Source organism: Ovis canadensis, chromosome 9 (assembly GCF_042477335.2).
Source record: "Ovis canadensis isolate MfBH-ARS-UI-01 breed Bighorn chromosome 9, ARS-UI_OviCan_v2, whole genome shotgun sequence".
In the NCBI taxonomy this organism is placed as follows: domain Eukaryota; kingdom Metazoa; phylum Chordata; class Mammalia; order Artiodactyla; family Bovidae; genus Ovis; species Ovis canadensis.
The window spans coordinates 57,889,867-57,917,143 of NC_091253.1; the positions used below are offsets into that span (position 1 = coordinate 57,889,867).

Here is a 27,277-nt window from a genome sequence, read left to right on the forward strand (position 1 = left end):
AGACTCTTGCAACACCATGAAAATAATACCCAAGTAGAGAATAAGAGTAAGAACTTCACCATTCCAAAGATTAACTGTGATTGTGGAAAAAACCCAATGAATCCCAAACATGAGAGAGCTGCCAAGATGTGGTACAAAGAGGGAAGAAGGAGAATAAAGCCAGGACAGATCTAGCCAAGTCAGGGCCCACGCAGTGCTGGCAAAAAGCCTACACAGCTAAATCCAATCAAAAGACCTATCTAGATTTCATTTGTAACCTCTCCTATCCCTCTCTCCTTCCTAGTGTTACAGCCATTCTCTCAGACCTTGATTATTTCCTAACAGGAGGACTGCAATAATCTTCTCTGCTATCAGATCAATCTTCTAAGTTGTACACGTCCATCATGGCTCAGACGGTAAAGCGTCTGTCTGCAATGCAGGAGACCGGGGTTCGATCCCTGGGTTGGGAAGATCCCCTGGAGAAGGGGATCTCCAGTATTCTTGCCTGGAAAATCCCATGGACCCAGAGCCTGGTAGGCTACCGTCCATGGGGTTGCAAAGATTCAGACACAGCTGAGTGACTTCACTTCACTTCTTCACATCACGTCACTCTACTGTTTCAATACTGTTCACGGTACCCCCGTGCCTACAGCACAAAACCTAAATGTTTAACAGTTTCTGTTTCCAAGCTTTTTCTAAACATGTAAGCATGAGGGATTTTATCAGCCAAAAGCGGTGTTGACCACAAGATCATGGACACATTCTTAAGCATCAGTTTTAATGTCTTAACCTTGAAGGGGCAGATGCAGAGGAAGTGAGATTACTTTTCCAAATTTTTTATTGGGTGCATCCCCTTTTTGCAGGCAATGAGCCCATCAGAAGATAGATGAAATTCCTGATGTTGTCACTTAACAGATGAGCTTCTTTGGGGCAATCATTTAATTTTCTGAGACACAGCTTCTTCATTAGAAAAAAAGAAGGAACTGACTGGATGTTTAATAACTGTGAGATGGCAATGTAGGTTGTAAAAGCTGAACAAAGGGGCAGTATTTTTATTACCATTTCAGAACATTTTCTGCTACTCATCTTCTGCAAATACGATCCTCTATATATCCTTAATAGATATCCAGCCACTTTGTCGCTTATTTCCCTAAACGGTTATGCTCAGCTACCACCTCTTCCTGTCTGCTACCTGGAACAATAAAGTATTCACTATTTCCCACTCCCTCTTCTGAACTCCTCAAGGTAAGCAATAATAGCTTGTATTTAGAAAGTGCCTATGAGTATTTTTCTAGGTGCTTTATACTGCTTTCCCAAAAGCCCTGTGATTGCTTCCATTTTACAGTGGGAAGATTAAGACAGAACAAGTGAGACTGGATTATCTTCAATGGGCTATTCCAATGGCCTTAAAGCAAGGGAGGTCCAAAGCTGGTGATGGCAGACCAGTGTGGTGGCTGGAAAACTGGTGATTCATGTTTGTTCACTGCATTTCCTTTTACATGTATGGGCATGAGAAATAGACCTTTATTTGGAAAAAAAAAAAAAAAAAAGGACCATACATTTCAGTATGTTACTGCCAGTAAGGAGGAAGAGGCTGAAAGTTAAGGGAAAGAGAACCACTGTCAGAATAAGGGCAAAGGAAAGGGATGAAGGAGGCTCTTTTTGCTGGAAATCCCCTTAACAGCCAAAAATACTGTGCTAGTTCATTTTGAGAGTTTAGATTCTAGGTCATTTCACAGTATTCTGAAATTATATTGACAACCCTAATTTATTTCATCATTTTGATCTAACATGGCACTGATATGCAAAGTAGAGAATAAAATCAGGGAACGAGCCTTTGGAACTAAGTGGCCACTTGGCACATTTGGCACACAGCCCTAGGGCACTGCTCTGCTGGGATGACCAAAGCCACTACAAGGGTTTGAAAGTTCTGGGCTTTACTCATTTGTCAAATATTTCTCAGCTGAGAACTGTGGCTGTCACTGCCACCGATCCACTGAAATCCACTTTCTGTGTTTTCCTGGCCACACAACTAGGTTACATCTCCTGGTCTCCCTTGCACTAGGCCAAGAAAGCAAAGGTGTGTACCCTTCCTTCTAAGGCTAGTCCTTAAAGTGTTCCATTCACGCTTCCCTTGCTTTTTCCCCCTGTGGGCTAGAAAGCCGATGACGAGGTCCCAGAAGCCTCAGAAGCTATTCAGTGAGATGGCACAATCATGCTGCCTAGACCATACAACCTAGCTAATCCACTCAAGACCATTCAACAGGACAGAGATGTTTCTTTTGTGTATGAGCATGAGATTTGGGGCCTATTTGTCACTGCCAATTTGCCCACCCTGACAAATTCATGTGCTGGTTTGTGCTTCACTGGGGCCCCAGATGCAGACACATGATGCCTGCACTGAGTTTACTGTCTAGTCAGCCACACTGTGACTGTCATTGACTTTGCCCCGGTGTCCTGAAGGCAGGAGTAAAATTATCAACACAAAATTCAGAACATGATCTAGAACAAGGGCAGGCAAACATTTTCTCTAAAAGGACAGACAAAAAATACTTTAGACTTTGCTGGCCATATTCAGCCTCTGAGAAGATTCTTTTATTTTAAAATAAATAAATGAATATAAACCCTTTATAGGGGTTCCCTGGTGGCTCATACAGTAAAGAATCTGCCTGCAATGCAAGAGACTCAGGTTTGACCCCTGGGTCGAGAAGATCCCCCAGAGACGGGAATGGCAACCCACTCCACTATACTTGCCTGGAGAATTCCATGGACAGAGGAACCAGGTTGCAAAGAGTCGGACATGACTGAGCAACTAACACTAACTAACTAATAAGCCTTCAAAAATTCAAGCAGCATTCTTAGCTTGGAAGCGCTACAAAAACAGGTAATGAATCAGATTTGGCTTTGAGATACGATTTGTCAATCCCTGGTCTGAATTTTTAAAATCCAAAGGCAGGCACATATTTCATGACATGGAAAAACGGCATGAAATTCAAACTTGAGAACTATTAATATAACATTTGGTGATATGTATTCATTTACATACTGTCTGTGGCTCACTACCAGGGCAGAGCTGAGTAGTCATGATAGCATATGGCCCACGACATTTTTATTATCTTATTACCCTTTACCAGAAAAGTTTGTGAACCTCTGGTCCGGAGGTTCCAAAAGAGAGATCGTTCTGTGTAAGTATAACTAAATCCTCTGTAGTCCGAGGAAGACACTAGATGTCTAGCTGCTTTGATACTACGCTGAGAATCCAGCATCTACAGCCATCCTGGAAGGTGGTCTTCCCTCATTAGGGTCTGGAGTTTACTGTCATGCCCTGAAACAGACACAGCACTCTAAAGAGCAGCAGTCTTTACTGGCTACCTGGAATGTTCTGATGAAATGGGGTAAACTGCCGTCAAGTCTTTCTTCCTTCAATGTGCTGAATGATCACAGTAATACACTCACTAGGGAGGTTTAGTTGATCTAAACTTATTGTGACAACTGGGACCATCCTATAAGCCTGGCACGTTAGAAAACAAAAGCTTAGGCAGCAGATACAAAATCAATCAGTGATATATGCTGTATTTATTATTAGGTTATTGCTATTAGTAAGACATGGTGTTGGACCCTTCAAATTCATGACACAGCTAAATTTTTTTTTTAAAATACCTTCTAGTTTTACTGAGATATCATTGATGTGAGTGAATTCTTAAAGCAATTACAAGCAGTCAGATTTATGAATATGGAAACCAAGCTCAGCATGGATAAACAGTTTGGCCAAGGTCAGTGAACTGAAAATCAGAGCTTGAATCTGAGTGCAGCTCTATTTGAATTCAAATCTGATGCTCCTTCTATTACATCATAAGGCCTATCACATATTGGTACTTCAAAAATTTAAAGACAGTATCATATATTACCTACTGGCCACTATGTCAGATTCAAGGGTTTTTTGTTGCTGGTTTTTTTTTTTTTTGACAGTCAAGGTTCAGCTACATTAAAATGCAGCTAATATGTATCTTATGTATCTAATATGTATGGTACTGTTTTTCACATTTGATCTCTAACCTCTTCTAAATTTGTTTCCTCATCTGTAAAATGGGTTTGGCAATAGCAGTTTCAGAGCACTAGAGTTAAATGAGTCCTGGGCACAGGGGAGATTCTTAATAAGTAGGGCCTACAATTGATGCTTTCAAGCTGTGGTGCTGGAGAAGACTCTTGAGAGTCCCTTGGACAGCAAGGAGAGCAAACCAGTCAATCCTAAAGGAAATCAATCCTGAATATTCATTGGAAGGACTGGTACTGAAGGTGAGCCACCTGATGACTGGAAAGAGCTGACTCACTGGAAAAGACCCTGATGGTGGGAAAGATTGACGGCAGGAGGAGAAGGGGACGACAGAGGATGAGATGGTTGGATGGCATCACTGACTCAATAGACATTAGTTTGAGCAAATTCTGGGAGATGGTGAAGGACATGGAAGCCTGACATGCTACAGTCCATGCAGTCACAGAGAATCAAATTGACATAACAGCAGAACAACAATAATTAAAATGCTAAGCTTCATGCTGTCTTAAGTGTTCACATTTAGGCTTTTGTGTAAAATGAGGAGCAAGGCTCAAGACTCTGAAAACCTAGTCTAGCCCAAATCTGTATAAGACACAGGTGTTAAAGCAACAATAAAGAGAAAGTATTAAAACAATCAAGATACTGGGTATCATGAGAAGTCCTCCCCCAAGAAGGGACTCATGCTTGGGACATCAGTACAATGCTTACTTTAAATATAAATCTGGGGTCTGTGCTTTGATGTCAACAACTATATTATTACATCTACTTTAAAGAGACCATTCAATGAAAAAAAAGGAAGATTCTTTTACTTCAGTAAAATTGGGGAATTTGGATTCGGTTTGAAAGCAACTTTAAAAGATGCTAGGACATATTAGGAACAACAACCTAATTTACATTAACACCCATAGACTTCATTTTCCTTTTAATATGCTGTTTCTTTTCTCTTCCCTAAAGCTTGGACTGTACCTAGTACTTTCTTTTTGTTCCCAGCACCTTTGTTATAAAACAGCACTCCCTTATAACACCCAGCAGGCCTGCTTCGCACAGCTAGGATTACATGGAAGGTGAGACATTCTCAAACTTTTCTTGGTACATATTGCTGTAACATGCCCTAATTTTGCATTATATCAACCAGATCCTGTATCCCTTTACTGAATGGCCTACTCATCGAGCAGCCTAAGCTACTGTGACTAAGCTACTTCTCAAGTATCTGGTTCCCATAGAAACTGAACAGCAATCACATTGTCAGGCATTCACTGCTTTATATGCTTGCAGAGTAAGGCCCAGACACCTGCCCCCTTGACAAAGCCCAGTAACATCCCTGAACCTGTGCTCTAAGAGAGGTGGCTAGCCCCTGCACTGTCCTGAGACTTCTCTCCTGCATCATGGGTAGAAAAGAGCGATCCAAGTAATGATCAAAAGCATCAATTCTTTGGTGCTCAGCTTTCTTTATATTTCAACTCTTACATCCATGCATGACTACTGGAAAAACCATAGCTTTGACTAGATGGACCTTTGTTGGCAAAGTAATGTCTCTGCTTTTTAATATGCTATCTAGGTTGGTCATAGCTTTTCTTCCAAGGAGCAAGAAGAGTCTTAATTTCAAGGCTGCAGTCATCATATGTAGTGATTTTTGGAGCCCCCAAAAATGTGGTGTTGGAGAAGACTCTTGAGAGTCCCTCGGACTGCAAGGAGATCAAACCAGTCAGTCCTAAAGGAAATTAGTCCTGAATATTCATAGGAAGGACTGATGCTGAAGCTGAAACTCCAGTACTTCGCTGCCACCTGATGCGAAGAACTAACTCACTGGAACAGACCCTGATGCTGGGAAAGATTGAAGGCAGGAGGAGAAAGGGATGACAGAGAATGAGATGGTTGGATGGCATAACTGACTTGATGGATATGAGTTTGAGTAAGCTCCGGGAGTTGGTGATGTACAGGGAAGCCTGGTGTGCTGCAGCCCATGGGGTCGCAAAGAGTCGGACATGACTGAGAGACTGAACTGAACTAAACTGAAATCCTGAACAGTTTGGTTATTATTACTGTTTGGAAGCATCCTTGCTGAACCACACATTCTTATAAGACACAAGTATCAGATCTTAGAGCAATTCTGCCAGATTCTAAAGTTCTCCAATAAAGAGATCATACAGCAAGCTTTCTTGCATGATTTAGGCTACAAGTCAACATCCTCAGCAAGGAGTCCTCAAAAGTCAGGAAAGGGGCATGTCCCACCAATCAGAGGATAGGGTGACTGACAGTGCCAAGCTCAAAGAAGGTGTTTGGGAAGAAATTGAGCTAAATGTGTCTGAGGACCTTCTCATCCTGAGCTGTGCACTGTTAATTCTAAATGTGACATCTGCCCCGACCACTCTCCACCATCTCCCATGGTCCCCTTCCAAGTGTCACCTTGCCTGGTCTGAGCAGATGTTTCATGGGCATTTCAAACTTGAGCAACACTGAATTTTCCATTTTTCCTCCAAATTAGCTCTTCCCCATCTCAACAAATTCATGAAAATTCTTCCAATTGCTCAGGACAAAACCCTGGGAACGATCTGATCTCCTGTTGCCTATTGCCCACTGCTGCTGCTGTTGCTGCTGCTAAGTCGCGTCAGTTATGTCCGACTCTGTGAGACCCCATAGACGGCAGCCCAACAGGCTCCTCTGTCCCTGGGATTCTCCAGGCAAGAACACTGGAGTGGGTTGCCATTTCCTTCTCCAATGCATGAAAGTGAAAAGTGAAAGGGAAGTCGCTCAGTCGTGTCTGACTCTTAGCAACCCCATGGGCTGTAGCCTACCAGGCTCCTCTGTCCATGGGATCATCCAGGCAAGAGCCCACTAGCAGAGTCCAGTTAAATCCTAATTCTTTACCTGCAATAGAATCCATAATCCACTCATTTCTCCATCTGCACTGCCAGTGCATCTGATCACCCTGAAACCTCCTCTCTGTTCCTCATCCTCTCTCTCCCTACCACTAACTCTCCACACACAGCCAATGGAATCTAAAACACTATATCAGATCTCATATCTCCCCTTGAAGACTTCCAGTGACTTCTTACAGTGCGTGAAATGAGATCAGTTCTGTTGACTATGGTTGGGAGGTGCTTCATACCTGCCCTCATCCCAGCACCTATCTCTCTTGACTCTGCGTCTCTTTCACTAAGCTCCGCAACATTATCCTCTTTGTCTCTCAAACATTAAACCCTTTCCTGCCTCTGTGCTTGCTATTTCCTCTGCTTATAAAACTCTTTCTCCTGATGGGCACATTATCCACTGGACTCTTTAGGTCATTCTGACCTCAGGCTCACGGGATCACGCTCAGGTAGACGTTCTCCAACCCGACTTTCTGAAGTTACTCTCTCTTCAACACCCATCAGCTCATAAAGGATAACCTTACATTTAAATATCCCAAATCATCTGTATTTGAAAGAATACATAAATCTAGCTTTGGGAAATTATAGAAGATAAAAATTTTAATCACATACCCTAGTATAAAAAAACTAAACAAAATAGTATGGGTTGAAGTCTTAAAATACTAATAGTTGACACTGGTAAAAATAAAATTCATGATATTTATAACATTTGGCTTAGATGTCAAGAATCCAAGTGAAAAATTCTAAGCTGCCCTTGGTTTCCATGTTAGGTATGAATTCCATGTGTAAACCAGTAATTTATGGTCAGAGAATGACACAAGGCCAGGAGGTCAGGGGATATTCACCACCTCTAAGCAGGACCCTTTCAATGGCTCAGAGCACACAGATCAAGACAACTCTCCTTAATCAATCTGGCCTCTAGTGACAAAGCTTTTAAAGACTTGAGACTTTCCGGATGGTTTTCAAATGTTGATTTCCTAAGTGTTTCCTTTTCAACACTTTTCTGTGAGTTCCAGGGGCCATCTCTCTTCCTCCAGGAGTTAGTTGTAGGGACATTAAAATGGTTCAGTTAAGATGATCTTCAAGACTCTTCCTACTTACTATACTTTGATATTTTAGGCGTTTAAAGGAGCAGTTTTTGTAGAAATAGGGATAATAATATCAATCAAAGAAATTATAAATAAAAATAACACAACTAATATTTACGGAATCCTTAATATGTGCTAGCCACAAAATAAAGACTTATTTTGAATGATTGACTCTATGACTTCTGCACAGCAAAGTAAACCATAAACAAAATAAAAAGACAGCCCTCAGAATGGGAGGAAAAACTTGCAAATGAAGCAACTGAAAATGGATTAATCTCCAAAATATATAAACATCTCATGCAACTAAATATTAAAACAACAAACAATCCAATCAAAAATGAGAAGATCTAAATAGACATTTCTCCAAAGAAGGCAAACAGATAGCCAAGAGGCACATGAAAAGATGGTCAACATCACTAATTATTAAAGAAATGCACATCAAAATTACAATGAGGTATCACCTCACACTGGTCAGAATGGTCATCATCAAAAATATCTACAAACTATAAATGCTGGAGAGGGTGTGGAGAGAAGGGAAAATCTCTTCTACTGCTGGAAATGTAAACTGATGCAACCTCTATGGAGAACACTATGGAGGTTCCTTAGAAAACTAAAAATAGCCTTATTTTTTAAATAATCTGTGGTTTTGTTCATTATCTTCTTCTCATAGAAAATCTGTTTAACAATAAATTGGGAGATATTGTGTTTTACAGATATTTCTGACAGACATTCAAATGGTAGAATATTCTAGCTCTTACAAATGTGCATTTTTCTAGCCCTCCCCTTTTTTTTTGTATTAGGTATATATTTAGGGTTAAGGAAAGGAAGGCTGCACTGTGATGCTCAATGAGCATCTCTCCACTTTCACCTCCAGATGCCTACATATCAAGCACTAAATATGTATTTATTGAAATATGATTTATTGAAAGGATGAATTCCTGCAAAGTCTGTAATGAGAGCATGACCATTTTATGAGTTATCAATTTTAACAGTTAATGCTGAGAAACATCTGGAGTCACCAACACATATGAATTCAGTTCCTAAGACTTCCAACCAATAGCTCCAAGGATCTAAGACTTGTAATATGATTTCTTTACCAATTAAAAAAATGAAAAATATCATATTCACAGGATAATTTCTCTTAAGACACTTTTAATAACATGATTTTTGCATGAGAAAAAGTTATGGAATCAGCAAGGAAACAAAAAGAATTTCCAAGGTTTTGGGAAACCCAAATGCAGAACACTGAAATTAAAATTATATTCATGGAAGGTGATCTGTAAAATTATTCTGTACCTACACCACCAAGATAAGTGTTGTAACAACTAAGAATTGGATATATTTGTCCTTTGTCATTCAGAGGCCAAATTTTTACAAACTATTCACATAAATTTAGCTCTACAGTGAAGGGACTAATAAAGACATTCATAATAAGTGTTTTGAAAATAAAATACTAACACTGTTAATCATGGAAGACAATATAAAGTGAACTATCTGCTCCCCTGAATATGCTGGGAATAAAGAGAATAAAAATATGTGGCAAATAAAAAAACACAACACAGAAGATCTTTCTATATCATCTATATATTCCACTATTTCACCCTAGAATAGCATCCGATCACCTTTATTCATTGGGGTCTAAAATAAGAACGTATTTAATTGCATAAAGTTTATCTTTCTGAGATCTTTATATTCTTAAGAGCCTAAAAAGAACTCCTTCTGTTAAAATGTATGGCTTTGTCTTATATATATATTTATTTCAATAAATCAAGTTACTTTAAGCCACATTCCCATTTGGATAAAAAATTCAATTGTAGGCAGATTTAAAGAAATGAACAAATGATGCCTCTTGGTACTCACCCTCCCATATCTGTTGGCATAGGACCCAGTGAGCAAGGAATGGAAAACGATGATTGTCTCGTCCAAGTCCCAGATGAACACCCTCTACAAAGGAAGCACCAGATCAGTGTGTCTTGCCCTTGGCTGAGAAACCTGCTATTCATAACTTCGACAAGGAAAGGTAGTCTTGAAATGGGAGACAAATGAAAAGTCTGAATTTACTATTTTTTAAACATTGATGGACATGAGTTTGGGTGAACTCCAGGAGTTGGTGATGGACAGGGAGGCCTGGCGTGCTGCGATTCATGGGGTCGCAAAGAGTTGGACATGACTGAGCAACTGAACTGAACTGAACCAAAAATGTTCCAAACTGTATGTCCCAGCTTTTCTCAGATAAAACCTCAGATAAGATATAAGAGAATAAACAACCAGCAACACTGTCAAAAATACAGGAAAGAAATAAGACTACATGTTCTTTTGACTTCTGTAGTCACTTCTCAGTCTTAGTTCTAAAGACATGGAAAATAAACGAAAACGAGTTTGTTTATAACTTCTAAGACAGAGGGGCAATCAATGAAAAAATCATTCAGTTGATCTTTTCTTTGCCTCTGATCACTGTTCATTAAGAAGTGTTAAAATAACTAATCTTATGGCTTATTCTTAATAAGCCAAGTATCTAAAAATTGTATATAAAAACTAAAACTTTACATCTTCTATTCACCTTGTATTACCTATTGGGATGTTATCAAATGGATAGTATATTGTTCCTGCCTGATTTTATTGACATTTCAGAGTTAATAACTTAAGTAGACATAACCTGCATGCTCTTGGCATACTCTTGGGGTTTTTAGAATTGAATTATTGAAGGAACTCATTTCAAAAAGATCTTTGAGATATCACCAAAGGCTTCCATATTCCGCATTTTTCTTCCCAGCCACACTCACACCAGCACATATGCATACACTCAAGTTCTGCTGGAAATCTGTCATCTTTTCAGCCAAAACAATCATGTTTTCTACCATCAGTTTCACTTGGGCAATGAAAAGAAAGTTAAAATCAGTGGATTCAATGTTTTGAAATCTATCATCCTGTAAAGTTTTATTTAATCTCTCCTGCTTTGAACTCCAACAAAGCATGTCTCAAAAGGTAATAACCACTTGTGTTTAGAACATTCTGGGTTTTCTTCCCCACAGTACACACAGTGTGCCTTTAATTTCCAAGTTGAGTTTTATGAAGCATATTTAGTACAACACTTAATTTAACGGCAATGACACAGAGCAGTACAAGAGAACTTTGTCAAAGCAGAATGATATAATTTATGATGTTTCACTCAAGAGGAAAAATAAACGCTTTACCACATGAAGTGAAAGCTGCTTTATCTTTAATATGGAAAAAAGAAAAAAAACTGGCTTATTTATGTTGATATGGAACGGAAAGCAGTAACAAAGGCATTTGGACACCTTACTCATAGCAGGTATACAGAATCCGCATTTAGCTTCTAAATCACTTGCTATTTACTTAGGCTTTGGCAATGACATACCTCAAGATCAGAATCTGGAGGAGGAGAAGGGTTATTGTTTCTTCGGCCCCGTCCACGTGACTTCCCATCTGAACCTCGACGCAATCGATCAGAATCTGAATCTTTAATAGGTGTTGACGGGCTATGGATTGTACCGTACTCTGTGGAAATACAGGAAGGATTCTCATCGCTTGTTGTATCACCATGGTGTCAAGATTAACCCTGTTCTAATTCACAGGGAAGTCGGAAGAGTAAAGCACGTTTCATTCTACTCAAATTCTCCATTATCTTTTACTGGCATTGGTAAATAATTTAAGAGGAAGTTGATGCTAGCCTAGCTTAGAAAAAATGTGTGATTAGAAATACTTAAAATTTAATGGAAGGTGGGAGACAACAGGTTGTATGGAGCTGGAGAGATTTCCTTTGTGGTTCTCTGTGATGAAACAATGCACCCCCGTCTCCAGGTCCACCTGCTCTCTCATCCCACAGATAGCCCCTGGCCATACAGAGAGGTCCACACAACTGCCTTACAGGGGCTCTTCCAATGACAGAAAGGCTTCTGGTTCATGGAAAGAAATGAAAGAAAGACCCCTGGGCCAGGGAAAACAGAATCAGATGGATTTTTCTTTGAAAATTTAAATTCTCCGTTTTCTCCCTCATTTTATGTGAGAACAAGGGGTGGGCAAGATGAGAGCTGATGTGCGAGCAACGCCACACTCTGCACAGTATTTGTCTCTTTCTGTGTCTTAGTCTCTTTGAACCAAATATCCCAAACCAGGCAGCACATTAAAGTCACTCATCCAGGAAACTCAGAGAAACCATGGAAACAATCGCACAGAAGCCACAAAATTAAAAACACCCCCCAGCATGCTCAGAGGAAGAGCTGGACAGTGGTTGTGGAGCTGGGAGGAGACTCTTACCCTGCTTCCAGAAAAAAAGACATCTACTCTTACCCCTAGGTCGGTTCTTTTCATAGTCCATCCAGTTCACCCATCAGACATCTCTACCCACACTAACTCCAGATGTGCTGACTCCCCCCAAACCTCTTTGCCAGATCACTCTACTAGATATGGGTTGAAATCTTTCAGTCTAATATGAGAAATATTATTTTCATAGAGACAATGACACTACATCTCACCAAACAGAAAACAGCTAGAGACCTGGTAGCCATTGTTAACTGGTACTAAGTTACTGTACCAGTTACTCTATCAATTGAACAACAGTACAATTGTACCACTGACTCTAACCAGACCTTCCATGAGTCAAACTGCATGGTCTCAGTATAACTTCCAAGTTGAAGTGCTTCTGCAAAGCCTTAAGAGTCAGGGTAGATAGGAATGGACTTTGACAGATTAAATTTCATTTCTAAATCACAAGAGACAGCTCGATGTCTCTTGTTTCACCTTAAAACCTACTTGGTTCCTATAACTTTTAGATGTAGCTTTTCCATGTCCTCTGGCACAGCAAACCAGATGGCAAACTTCCTCATATAAACTAGTCATGTGGTTCTTGCACCCAGAAATCACCATGAGGACTTAACAAAGCTACTAGTTAATTACAGCCAGAAAATCCAAAACAACGCCACTCAATGCTCAATTTATGTTAATCAAGATGCATTTCTGAGCTAACTCATCTGGTAAAACTGTGAGAATACAGTGCTGCCTGGTCAACGATAAACATTCTCTAAAATCTGTATTAGATTCTTTTCCTGCAGAGGTCAATGTTTGTGGTAAATTCTCAAGATGTTCCAAACCAAGCTTCTCTCTTCCATGTTTTATAGAGAATCAGGAACTATGCACAGATTTATTTTTTATGGAGTTCATTAGATATAAAGTTGTGTTTTAAAGAAAACATCTTGATCTCTTTTTTCTTTAAACATTGTTCAATCTACATCTCCAGACAGAATCTGAATAGTCACTACCCTACACAGAACACACACCAATCCCTTTTAATAGTTTCAAAATGGCATATTTACTTTGTCTCTGGAATAGCTGACATCTAATTTGCCCTGGATGTCAAGCAATTGTTGTAAAGTCTATCTTGAATGGTGATGAGCTCTCTAGCTCTGGAAGTTCATCTCTGTGAAGAAGCTGAGGACACCAAGTAATGTGTTTTATACCTTGACTTCCAGAAAGAGATCATTTTGTCCTAAAAGTAATTTATCTTACCTAGGTTTTCTGAACTCAGATTTCCTCCAACTGACTGCCTATTCCTTTACTTCTTGGTGTTTACTTCTTTATCTTTTTTTTTTTAACTCAGTTAAATCTTTAAAAATACATTTTGTCTCAATTTGAAAATAGAAAAGCTAGAATGAAATCAATTACTTACTTCTGTAAACCTCCCTCCAAAGAAAACAAACTGAAAGATCAAAGTTTACAAAAACATTTTTACATCATGTTATGTAGTTTTTCCAGGTGAAGAAAATAAACCCTAAGAGATGGACAATCTGACATTTTAAAATATTAACACACACACACACCCCTCTTTATAGGCTTCAATTTACTAGAAGGAATATGAAATCTGAATAATACAAGCTATTTTTTAAAAATTCTTCCTCTTTGTTTTACAAGGTAATATGAAATGCTTCTACTCTCCTAACCAGCTTTTCTGTCTCTTAGTTCTCCTTCCTCCTACTAGGGCAAAACAATTCAACAAATAAATCTTCTAATCCACCATCTTATGTTTCATTAAAATCCTCTCTAAATTGTTCCACTTTACCCCCACTGAGATAACGGATGTGAAAACATTCAGAAGAGCATTCATTCCATTTAGCCAACATTGACTGAATGTTCACATTCTTCAAGGACTATACTAGGAGCCTGAAGTATAATGACGTACCAACCAGGTATGGTTCCTGCTTTCTTGGAGCTTAACATTCAGAGGAGGCCACTGATTCATGAATAAAAATGAGAGATTATCAAACAATAAGGAAAAGGTAATGAAATGGGAAAAGTAGACTGCTGGGTGACCACAGAGGAACTCCATGTAATTCAGATATGCAGGGTTACAGGAGTTTTCTGCTGATGGAAGCCAAATCTGCCAATGAAGAGGGTATATAACAGCTCCAGTCACAGATCATGTGTGAAGGTGCAGAAAGAGAGAGCATGTTGGACTTCCCTAGTGGTCCAGTGGTTGAGACTCTGCTTGCCAATGCAGGCGACATGGGTTCCATCCCTGGTAAGATCCCACGTGCTACAAGGCAACTAAGTCCACGCACCACAGCTGCTGAATCTGTGCTCTAGAGCCCAGGAGCCACGACTACTAAGTTCATGTACTAAAACTACTGAGCCCATGAGCTCTAGAGCCCGTGCTCTGCAAAAAGAGAAGCCACCATCATGAGAGGCACACACACTGCAACTAGAGAGCAGCCCCCACTCTCCACAACTAGAGAGAAGCCTGCACAGCAATGAAGGTCCAGCATAGTCAAAGATAAGATTATTTAAAACAAAGAGAAAGAGAACATACTGAAGAACTGAAAAACAACCAACGTGACCTGACTCTACGGAACACAGGGATAAGACTGGAGTGGCAGGCAAAGAATTCAACAAGGAGGTGATGTCATCAAACTTCGATTATTTAGATTGATGACTCCACCTCTAGTGTAGTGAGGGTGGAGACAAAAGAAGATGGAGAAAGGAAGAGATATCCTCATAAGGGGATAATTCAGTCATCAAGGTGATGGATGCTGGTGGCCCAGATGCAGGTAGCAAGGATAAGGGAGAGTTACGGATTCAAAGAGGTATTTGGTAGTGAAATCAATTACTAATGGGATAAAAAAGGGGGTGAGGATGATGCTCACACTAGTGGTTGGCAGCTTGGCAGATTCCAGTATAAGCATGGGGTTTAGGAAGAAGGGATGGGGAGAAAAAATGTAGGTGACAATTTAGGTCCAGCTTTGGATATACTGAAGAGTCTGTGGCATTTGAGTAAGATGTCTGATAGGCTGATAGCACCGAAGCTCAGAAAAGAAAGGTGGGTTGAGTTTAGATTTGGAAATTGATACCACGTGTAGTGGTGCAGAGGTAAAGAATCCTCCTGCCAATGCAGAAGACGTAAGACATGTAAGAGGTGCTAGTTCAATCCCCGGGTCAGGAAGATCCCCTTGAGGAGGGAATGGCAATCCACTCCAGTATTCTTGCCTGGAGAATCCCATGAACAGAGAAGCCTGGAGGATTATGGTCAATATGGTCTCAAAGAGTTGGATATGATTGAAGAAACTTAGCATGCACACATGTAGTGGAACAAATAGATGCCATAAAAGTTGGCTTAAAGCTCAACACTCAGAAAACGAAGATCATGGCATCCGGTCCCATCACTTCATGGGAAATAGATGGGGAAACAGTGGAAACAGTGTCAGACTTTATTTTTTGGGGCTCCAAAATCACTGCAGATGGTGACTGCAGCCATGAAATTAAAAGACGCTTACTCCTTGGGAGAGAAGTTATGTCCAACCTAGATAGTATATTCAAAAGAAGAGACATTACTTTGCCAACTAAGGTCCGTCTAATCAAGGCTATGGTTTTTCCTGTGGTCATGTATGGATGTGAGAGTTGGACTGGGAAGAAAGCTGAGCGCTGAAGAATTGATGCTTTTGAACTGTGGTGTTGGAGAAGACTCTTGAGAGTCCCTTGGACTGCAAGGAGATCCAAGCAGTCCATTCTGAAGGAGATCAGCCCTGGGATTTCTTTGGAGGGAATGATGCTAAAGCTGAAACTCCAGTACTTTGGCCACCTCATGCAAAGAGCTGACTCATTGGAAAAGACTCTGATGCTGCGAGGGATTGGGGGCAAGAGGAGAAGGGGACGACAGAGGATGAGATGGCTAGATGGCATCACAGACTCGATGGACGTGAGTCTGAGTGAACTCTGGGAGTTGCTGATGGATTGGGAGGCCTGGCGTGCTGCGATTCATGGGGTCGCAAAGAGTCAGAGCGACTGAGAGACTGAACTGAACTGAACAACATGCAGTGTGTGTAGAAGAAATGGGCACAGAATGGTGGGTGGGGTGTGAAAAGGAATACCAAGGTCAGTGCATTATAGATGAAAGAATATGATAGCAAGGAAAGAGGGATCAGTAATTTCAGATCACCCAAGATATAATGAAAAAGGAAGACTGAATTCAAAAGTACTTTAGAGCCGAAGAGGTCTTTGGTATACATGGTGAAAGTATAGGTCTGACAAGTAAAGGGCTTCCCTGGTGGCTCAGAGGTTAAAGTGTCTGCCTGGAATGTAGGAGACCAGGGTTCGATCCCTGGGTCACGAAGATCCCCTGGAGAAGGAAATGGCAACCCACGCCAGTACTCTTGCCTGGAGAATCCCATGGAGGGAGGAGCCTGGTAGGCTACAATCCATGGGGTCACAAAGAGTCGGACACGACTGAGCGACTTCACTTCTACTTCACTTTGGTGGATAAAGATGAGAGAGTAGAAAGTAAAAGAGCAAGCAGGGGGCAAAGCTCCTAAAATATTACCGATGACCCTAAAATGGCCAAATCCAATAACTTTGAGTCTTCAATCGTATCTGACCTCTCTGTGGCTGTGCTGGCCACCTGCTCATTTAAACCATGAACCCATTAGAATAACTGGACTTCCCATTCTTCTGCTCTTCACCCTACCACTCACACTGTACCTTCTGTCTCTTTGGCTACCATTTCCCTCTACATAAAGTTTAAATGTTCTTGATGTCAGTGATACTAAATGTGATCTGCAACAAAAAAAAAAAAAAAGAAAGAAAGAAAGAGGAGTTTGCAAAATCAGCATGTTAAACAATGCAAGGCAATGCAATGTCTTGCTAAGATTTTTTAAAGTCAGCTCAAGTAAACAGCAAGCTTATTTACAATTACATACTGAAGCAAATCCCATCTCTCACCATGGACCAGTGATAAACAACTGGTGCACAGCCAGCCCCTGGGTAGACTATATTCTGAGAAGCAGTGCACTAGAGTTTCTCTCCTTAGCCCTCTTATCTCACTATAGGCTCTAAGTAGTTTGCAGCATCCGTTAGAAGGATTTCAATGATAACCCAGGCTGATGATGGGCTAAAGCTTTACCTCATCTCTTTTGATCTGACTATCCCACTGCTTGCCAGACCTCTTGATCTGAATATTCCATGAATACCACAACTAAAGTTGTTCTAAACTGAATCCTCCATCTCTGTTCTTCAGTCTGATGAGTGGTACATCTATCCAGTTTTCCAAGCCAGAATTTCTTTGGTAGCTCCATCAAATCAAGACTAAGTTCTGTGGCTTTTCTCTCCTAAATACTTTTGCTCCAAGATTAGGCCTTCGTTATCCTTTGTCTTAATTCTTGCAAATGGCTATTTCCAAGCTTCCTACCTTCAGCCTTTTACCTATCTTCTGCACCACTATCACAGCAAGCTTGAAAACCATTCAATGCTCCAAACCCTCCGGGGGGAAGGGGACAGGAAGAACAGTCTAGATTCTAAGACTCTGACCTGTGGACTCAACTGCCACATTTCAAATCATGACCCACTACTTATTAGGCTTTGTTCAAGTTATTTTCCTTTTCTTGGACTCAGTTTCACCACCTGTAAAATGGAAATCAATGGTATAAAGTAAAACTACTGTGTAAAGGTATTTAGAACCATACATGACACTAGCAGGAGAAAGTCCTGCTGGGCCACTTTCTGACACCTTATCTCTAACTGATCTGACTTCAGACACATCTAATTAGCTCAGCTCTCCACAAGTGCCATGCTTTTCATGATTCTGCACAGTTTCCTTTTCTTAGAATGCCTTTTCTCCATACTTACTCCCCTCATCAGTCTGAGAAATTCCTAGTAAGCTCTGAAGATCAAGCTCAAGTATCTTTTTTGTGATTTTCCATCTACATCTTGGTTCCTACTTTGAATTTACTTTTATCTCTATTATAGGGTTATATAATTTTTGTAATCACTTATGCTCATTATGTGCTTATGAACTGCGGTGCTGGAGGAGATTCTAGGAGTCCCTTGGGCTGCAAGGAGATCAAATCAGTCAATCCTAAAGGAAATCAACCCTGAATATTCATTAGAAGGACTGGTGCAGAAGCTGAAGCTCCAATACTTTGGCCACCTGATGTGAAGAGTTGACTCCCTGGAAAAAAACCCTGATGCTAGGCAAGACTGAGGGCAGGAGGAAAAGGGGGTTGACAGAGGATGAGATCACTGGATGGCATCACTGACTCAAAGAACATGAGTTGGAGCAAATTGCAGGAGATGGTGAAGGACAGGGAAGCCTGGTGCGCTATAGTCCATGGGGTCGCAAAGAGTCGGACATGACTTAGCAACAGAACAATAAATGTTCATTATAGAAAAACTTGTTTAAGCAAATGTCCATCACTCCTGCTCTTAGAGAGCAGCCCTGGAGGTATTTGTTTTATATTCTGAAAGCACAATAAGAGTACAGAGCATAAAGTAGATAGTAAAAGACAAAAAAAAAAAATCAATGATCAAAAGAATGAGTGTTTCTCTAGTTTTTACTCTATTAAATCTATGAAGATTATCTAATTATTTCTATTGGCAAATCAAAATATTTACAAGTGGGAAAGAGCTAGAATTCTTTTTAAAGCTTATTTAAAAGTTAATGTTTACATATTCAATCATAAAATATTAAAATCTACACAAGATTATTAAAATTCTACATTTGTAAATACTACCAAAGAGTTCCATAAACCTTTTAAGAGTAAAAAGGAAAACAGAAAACTGGAACTCAGAAGAGTCCATCTAGTCCATCTGAGCTCCTAACTCCCACCTGAACCTTGGGGAAGGGATTTCCGTATTTTTTAGTCTTCAATCTCCTGGTTTGTCAAGTTGAGGACACAACCTGGATTACATAAAGTCTGATTATCTACAAATGTACAATATTTACCAAATTGGCTCAGATGGTAAAGAATCTGCCTGCAATGCAAGACACCTGTGTTCGATCCCTGGGTCAGAAAGATACTCTTGGAGAAGGGCATGGCTACCCACTCCAGTATTCTTGCCTGGAGAATCCCATGGACAGAGGAGCCTGGCGGGCTACAGTCCATGGGGTCACAAAGAGCTGGACATGACTGAGCAACTAACACACGCATACCCCAGATGATTTTGTTTCTCCCTACACACACACACACGCACACACGCACACGCACACACACACCCTCAACTTAGTTTTTGTTTCTCCCTCTCACTCACGCTCAGAATAATGGGTCTAAAATGCTTCAGGCAGCTCTAACTCTCAGAGCCTGCAGGGCTTACTGTCTACAGAATCTAGTCCAAACTCCTTACCCAGTTTTATTTCTCATGCCTCCCACGACATGTTACCTGCCTCCTCACTTATAGTGCCAAAGTTTTTAAAAGGATTTTGTCCATTTAAATTGGCCAGTTTGACCACAGCCCTATAAGCACTGGCTGTTGCTGTTTTAAAGATGTCCTTACCATTTTATTAGGTGCAGAAAATAGTGCTTTAATTGGGAAATATTGGAGATGCTTATATGTATGTGGTTGAAAAGTAATTTCCCTCCATGAACTGTCCAAATTCTTTGTCAATTTTAAAATATTCATTGAATGATTTAGATAAAGTTTTAACACCTTTTTTCATATTTGCAGACATTCTTCCAAGTGTGAGAACACCTCCAATTATGTTGATATTTCAAATTATGTTTTTCTTCAAGAAGTTTTTTATTTTGATGGAGTCCTGCTCCACAGCCTAAAAGCTTGATTGGCGCCTTGAAGATTTAGGAGATTGAAGATTTAGATTCATACTGTTCACAACAAATAATCTAAGGTTGCTGGGAAGTTCTGATCTAAATTTATACTCCTGGGAATATATATACCAGTGAAGTTGTAAGGAAAGTAGGGTCCAGGGCTCCTCCAGTTCCCTTCTCTGTGCTTTGGGATGATGGAGGCCCTCCTTGCTCAGTCCTAAGTCTAATCAATGGGAAAGACTACTCCCGCCAAAAATAAGTAAGTAACTGAGCTCCTTGCCAAGAGGAAGCTCTTGCGACGTGCATATGACACTGCATTCAGGCCAGGACAGCCACATCTCTGGACCCTGAATCTACATTAAAATGACACAGAAGTACAGAGCTTTGGGGGAAACGCTTTTTAAGATTATTTGAATTTAGTAAACATGAGACCTAGTGATCAATTTTTATACAGTTGACCCTTGAACAACTTGAGATTAATCTGCCTATAATGGATAGTCAGCCCTCTGTATCCACACTTTCTCCACTCACAGCATCAACCAATCTCAGATCATAGTCTTGTATGTGGTATTTACTAGTGAAAAGTATCCCTGTATCAATGGACCTATACAGTTCACACTAATGTTCAAGGGTCAACTGTATTCTGTTTGCTGCTAGGGAGGACTCAAATAAAAGGAAAAAAGTATATTACTTCCTTAAAAGCAGATATTGCCACGTTCAAGACTCAAGTATTCAAGGATATGGGGTGAGTAGGAAGAAGATGACAATCAACACTGAGGCACCCTGAACTTTGAGACTCTCAAGGTCAACCTAGGTACACACACAAATTATCTTAAAAGGTGGTTTATCAAGACAAAAATCATGAAGACTGAAAGGAAGAATTAATGAAGAATGAGAGAGGATTCTGATTCAGTGAGGAAAGGTTATCATGGCTCTCTGGAGGCAGATGCATCAAGTTTGATGCTCCTGGCCACAGGAACCATATATGTCCATTGGGTATGTTTCTGTTAATAACTTTTATAATTGGTTTTCCTAGGTAAGGGAAAGCTGCTGGGTAAGGCTGAGTCCGATTACAGTAACCAAGGAGGATTGTATCTTACTCTAGATATAGATTCTGCAATCAACACAAAGTGAAAACCACCTATAATCAAAATTGCCCCCAAATTCTCTCAACCAGATACACTGAGTAGCAAAGGGTGGGACAGTGAGGGTACAGATCACACAGGCCCTCGTGAGGCATGGAATTGACCTGCCCACACTATTTAACTTCAATTCTCCTTTTTTAGGGAGAAGGCAATGGCAACCCACTCCAGTACTCTTGCGCCCAGGAAATCCCATGGATGCAGGAGCCTGGTGGGCTACAGTCCATGGGGTGGCGAAGAGTTGGACAGGACTGAGTGACTTCACTTTCATGCACTGGAGAAGGAAATGGCAACCCATTCCAGTATTCTTGCCTGGAGAATCCCAGGGATGGGAGCCTGGTGGGCTGCCGTCTATGGGGTCACACAGAGTCGGACATGACTGATGTGACTTAGCAGCAGCTCCTTTTTTAGAGTGGCAGGTGTCTGTACATTCTAATACAGAGGTCAGCAAGGTTTTTTTTCTTTTTTAGGGGGAAGGTAAAGAGTCAGCAAATGGTTTCGTGAACCATATGGTCTCTGTGGCAATGACTCAATTCTGCTGATACGGGCCAAAGGTAACCCCAGACAGGATGTTGGTGAAGGAGTACAGGGGTGTTTCAATAAAACTTTATTTACAAAACAGATTTGGCCTGTGGGAACATATAATTGTATTCATTAATGTAACCCTGTGTGATTATGAGATTCAGGCAAGTGACTGTCACCTAACTTTTCTGGGTATTATCACTTTTTCAAAAGTGTTAACCAATGGTGAATGGAAAAACTGTGTAGTAAAGACAGTAAGTGAAACATGTTGTTGAAACACTTGGAAAACAAGGTCCAAAACAAGGTGTTAATTTTAAGGGAGTTGATAACAAGTAGAAAAGGAATTTAATATATACTTTTGAAAAGGCCCCAGGTGTTAAGAGAGCTTAGCCATCAAGTCAAGCCATCACCCCTACCTTGAATATGCAAACAAGGTAGAGGAGGATAGGATTTTGCTTTTCTCATGAACACAGTAACTTGACATGCAAAACAGATTACAGATTCTCCTGGGGTTGATAAGGGCACCAGACACCTCCATCCTGGGAGGGATTCTGGGTTCTCATGTCCAGCAGAACAGGTCTCCGTGCAGGTACCAGGCCTGATGAAGCTGCTTTAAGGTGGGCACTGCTCCAGGTGTGCCACCCTGGGGACACTTGTTTCCTGGGCTCTCTGTAGCTGACTGAATTCTGTTACAGATGACCAGAGCAGGCAAGCTCCAGTGATACTGGATGATAAGCTAAGCTTGTTTCTGAGGAAAGAAAAATTCAAAGGCCCCGCCTGCCGTGGTCAAGCCGTACTGTTCACAACACAGTCAGCCCTCTGTATCCTCAAGTTTAGCATCCATAGATGAAAAATATTTTTTAAAAAATCCAGAAAGCTCCAAAAAACAAAACTTGAATTTGATGCTTTTGAACTGTGGTGCTGGAGAAGAATCTTGAGAGTCTCTTGGACTGCAAGGAGATCAGACCAGTCAATCCTAAAGGAAATCAGTCCTGAATATTCATTGGAAGGACTGATGCTGAAGCTGAAGCTCCAACTCTTTGGCCACCTGATGCAAAGGACCGACTCATTGGAAAAGACCCTGATGCTGGGAAAGATTGAGGGCAGGAGGAAAAGGGGATGACAAAGGATGAAACAGTTGGATGGCATCACCAATTCAATGGACATGAGTTTGAGCAAACTCTGGGAGATGATGAAGGACAGGGAAGCTTGGTGTGCTGCAGTCCATGGGGTCTCAAAGAGCTGGACACGACTTAGTGACTGAACAAGGAACAATTCACATAGCATTTTCATCATATTAGGTATTCTAAGTAATCTAGAGATGAGTTAAAGTATACAGGAGGATGCGCATAGGTTATATGCAAATATTATGACATTTTATAAGGGACTTGACAATCTGTGAATTCTGTATGGGGTGGAGGGCCAACAGGAACCAAACCCCCAGGATACTGAGGGATGATGGGACAGGAAAATTAGGAAGTTTAGGTGAAAGGACAAATGGAAAGGGGGCATGGATATGTCCGTGTTCTTTTCAAATACTCTTTTCACAATGAACACTCAGATTTTCTTTGACTTCCAGTGACCTCTGCCAACTGTATCTGACAACCATTCCTTCCCAGGCCTACCCCCTCAACCCCAGTCCCCTGACAACACTATAAAATGGATTCTCCTCTCCTATAAGTCATCCTGGAACCAACCTCTCTACTCAGAGATCCTCAGACTTAAAAAGTGCAATTTCTACTATTCTCAGAACTCTACAGAAGTTCCCTTGGTGGCCTAACCTTCACGCTTGCATTATCTGGTGACAGAGTCATTCCCATGGAAGACAAATGCTCACAGCAGAGCACAGGTGTATATATTCATCTCATTCAGTTAATTTGATTTTTTTTTTCCCCCAGTAAAAGGGGAACAATGTTGGAAAACATCTTCAAGAAGGTCTTTTAGATACTGTTTTTGGAAAGCAACCTTTGAAAAAAGTCAATTTTAAAGCAGCTACAAAATCAGTCACCTTATGGTTGTGTGATGTTAGTCACTCAGCTGTGTCAGACTTTTTGTGACCCCATGGACTGTGTAGCCCACCAGGCTCCTCTGTCCATGGGATTTCCCAGGCAAGAATACTGGAATGGGTTGCCATTTCCTTCTCCAGGAGATCTTTCCGACCCAGGGATTGAACCCGGGTCTCTTGCATTGCAAGCAGATTCTTTACCATCTGAGCCACCAGGGAAGCCCCCACCTTACTCATGCCTTAGATCTAAACTTCCGTTCACACTGTCTTTCTCTGCTGGAGTTTGAGAAACGAATGGGGAGGATTTTCTTATGTCTTTTCTCTTTTAATCAGTCATCTATGCCACATCTATACTGACAATGAACCGTAACCTCTGATACTGACTAGTGTCACTTTTCCCACCTTCCCTTTCCCACTATTGTGATTTGGGGAATTCTGACTAGGGAGACACCCCTAGGGCATGTTTTCAGTGATGAAAGTTTCTAAACAGTGCTGATGCATCTGCTCACTTTCTTAGAACACTGCTATACCCTCATCTTTGTCTATCTGTGATGATGGCGCTTCTCTTTCAGATTTGACCTTTCTTTCTTAAACTTTTAAAAGAAATGTAAACATGTAATGCTATCTTCTCCTGAAGTCCTAGCTCCGGCCAGTGCCCCTGGGTCTACAGCCCACGGGTGTGTTTGATCAGATTCAGCCGGTAGCCCTGTACCAGGCCAGCTCCATAGATGTGTGGCCTGTGTACTCACATGGCACCCCAGGCTCAGAAAAGGCCCTGTAAAACCCAGAAAAGGTTGAATGCCCTGCTGTGCTGTTTCTTTCTTTTTTAGAGTCTAGTGTTTATTTTATGTTATGGCAGGTACACATGAATTTCAAAAATTTAAGACATATAAAAAGTGGTTAGGGACTAACATTTGTATCAACAATCGATTAAGGTCTAAGATTGTTTATTATATAGCAGGGTACAACGGTAGTGCTAATTCTACAGGGCACCATGGAAATGAGTCTAAAAATCATCATTTAGGTTTTATACAAACAAAGTATTTGCTGCTGTTTTAGAATTTGGGGACATAGCCTGCTGTGCAGTTTTGAAAGTCCTAATCTATGAACAAAGGGCATGCATCTTGTGCCCTTTGGCCCACAAACCCTTTAGCCTTCCTGCCTGTGGCTGTCACAAACAAATGCCTGAGCCAGAGGAGCAGCTCCACCTTGGGATTACATGCTTAGAGCACCTGCTTCGCGCCAGGCAAGATGCTAAGTGCAACAAGACAATGGTTCCTGTCCTGACGGAACCTCAGAGCTGCTGTGTTCCCTGCATATCAAGGCATCACATGGGACAGCTTGCCACTCAGGACCAAGTCTCCTTCTAGCCCCAAGCAAGAAACCTGCCTCCCCAACCACTGAAAAAATAAAAGCATCCACTCTCCATGCTTTCCACGCCTGGGTAAACCCCCTGCCAGTACTTTGCAGGCACTGTCTCCTCCCCTCTTGTTAGGAGGGACAAATTTCTGTGCTTCTGAAACCAACCTCTCATTTGGGCATGAGATCCCAGCCCCTGTCAACTACTTCAGCCAGTGTTCCTCTGGATCACATACATATGCATACAGACTGGATCTATATCCTGCCTGAAAAAATATCCCCAATTTTTTCCTCCAGTTTCTGCACCATTTTTCTATTACCTTGTAATGGACAGCAGAAATAAGTGAAAGAATTGGGGTTGCTGCATAAGTTTCTCCTCCTCCCATTCTCTTTTACGTCCATTCCAATCATGCTGTTTTCTCCAGCATGTCACCAACACTCCCCTCTGTCAGTAGCCCCAGGGATGGCTTTCCTTGGTGGTCCAGAGATTAAGAATCCACCTGTGAATGCAGGGGACATGGGTTCAATTCCTGGTCCGGGAAGATCTAACATGACTCAGGGCAACTAAGCCTGTGTGCCACAACTGCTGAGGCCTACATGCCCTAGAGTCCATGCTCCACAAGAGAAGCCACCACAGTGAGAAGCCCCTGCCCTGCAACCGGAGAGTAGCCCCCTCACGCACCACAACTAGAGAAAGCCTGGGAGCAGCAACGAAGACCCAGCACAGCCAAAAAGAAAGAAGGAAATAGAAGCAATTCTTAAAGAAAGAAGAAAAGATCCCCAGGGATTCCTGCTCTGTCTTCTCCAATGGTCAAGTCTCAGGTTCCATGTTTTCAAGCCTTCACTGGCATTTCACCTGGCGGATCACACCGCACTCCCGTGCAACACTTACTTCCCACAGCCTCGTGCTCCCTCTGGCTCTCTCCCCTGCTGTATTCACACTCAGCGTCCTGCTCAACTCATCCAGACACGTCAGCTCTAAACGGCATCTCTGTTGACAAGTTTAGACTCTAAATGTTCCTGTGAGCATCAGACTTACTTATCCAACAACTTCCTTGCCATCCCTTCTCTGGATTTCTCAGAGGCATCTCAAACTCACATGTGCCAAACTGGAAACCCTGATGTCCCCAATTCCACCTTCTCTCCCTGCCATTTTCCCATATTAGTCAATGGCAAATGTGCTTTTCTAGCTGTTTGTACCCCAAACCACGGTCACCCATGACTCCTCTCTTACTCTTCACACTCAATCCACAGACAAATCCCAGTAGCTACACTCTTTAACCTCTCTCAGGTCTGACAGCCATCAGTGCCTCCAGCCCCAGTCCGGCTCCCACTACATCTCACCTGGACCACTGGAAGTATCTCCTACATGATAGCCCCCAATCCCCATCTTGCCTTGCCACAGCTCACTCTCGCAACCACACAGATGCCTTTTAAATGTCATGACATCTCGCTACTTCTCTGCTTAAACATTTCTCAAAGCACTCAAAACAAAACCCAAAGTCTACCCCATGCCTACACGCCTGCTGTGATGTGGGCTCTGTTCCCCCCACCCTCACCCCCACATTTTCCTCTGCCAACGCACTCCAACCACACTGGCCTTCCTGCCACTCCCCAAATCCACCAAGCACAGTCCCCAGTCCAAGCTTTGGTAATTCTGTTTCCTCTCCCAGAACAGTCTACCCCTAAACACATAAGGTCTCTCTTCTATCTATCCCCTTTTGGGTATCTGCTAAAATGTCACCTTCCTGGACCACAGTTCAGCAATAGTTCACCTGCTCTAACTCTTCTCTTTATGCACCATGTCATCCTTCCAGGTACTTCTGACTACTAAATGCATTTTAATATTTACTCATTGTCTGTGTCCACTCCAGTACTCTAGCCTGGAAAATCCCATGGATGGAGGAGCCTGGTAGGCTGCAGTCCATGGGATCGCTAAGAATCGGACACGACTGAGCAACTTCCCTTTCACTTTTCACTTCCATGCATTGGAGAAGGAAATGGCAACCCACTCCAGTGTTCTTGCCTGGAGAATCCCAGGGACGGGGGAGCCTAGTGGGCTTCCGTCTATGGGGTCGCACAGAGTCGGACACGACTGAAGCGACTTAGCAGCAGCAGCATTGTCTGTGTTCCTTGGTAAAATGTAAACTCCCAGAGGGCAGAGACTTTATTTTGTTCACTGCTAAGTCCCCTGTGTCTAGAACAAAGCCTGGAACA

The 27,277-nt window shown here is 41.6% G+C and overlaps 1 protein-coding gene across 19 annotated transcripts in view; it reads right to left on the bottom strand.

The window, feature by feature from the left end:
- EYA1 (EYA transcriptional coactivator and phosphatase 1) overlaps positions 1–27,277 on the bottom strand; it is a 374,655-nt gene that overhangs the window by 74,970 nt on the left and 272,408 nt on the right. For all 19 annotated transcript variants that reach the window (XM_069600239.1, XM_069600237.1, XM_069600238.1 and 16 more), the window contains 2 exons: positions 11,371–11,510; positions 9,852–9,935 (listed from right to left, as the gene is read on the bottom strand). In XM_069600239.1, coding sequence (XP_069456340.1) covers positions 9,852–9,935; positions 11,371–11,510 — 224 coding nt within the window. The remainder of the gene's footprint in view (positions 1–9,851; positions 9,936–11,370; positions 11,511–27,277) is intronic.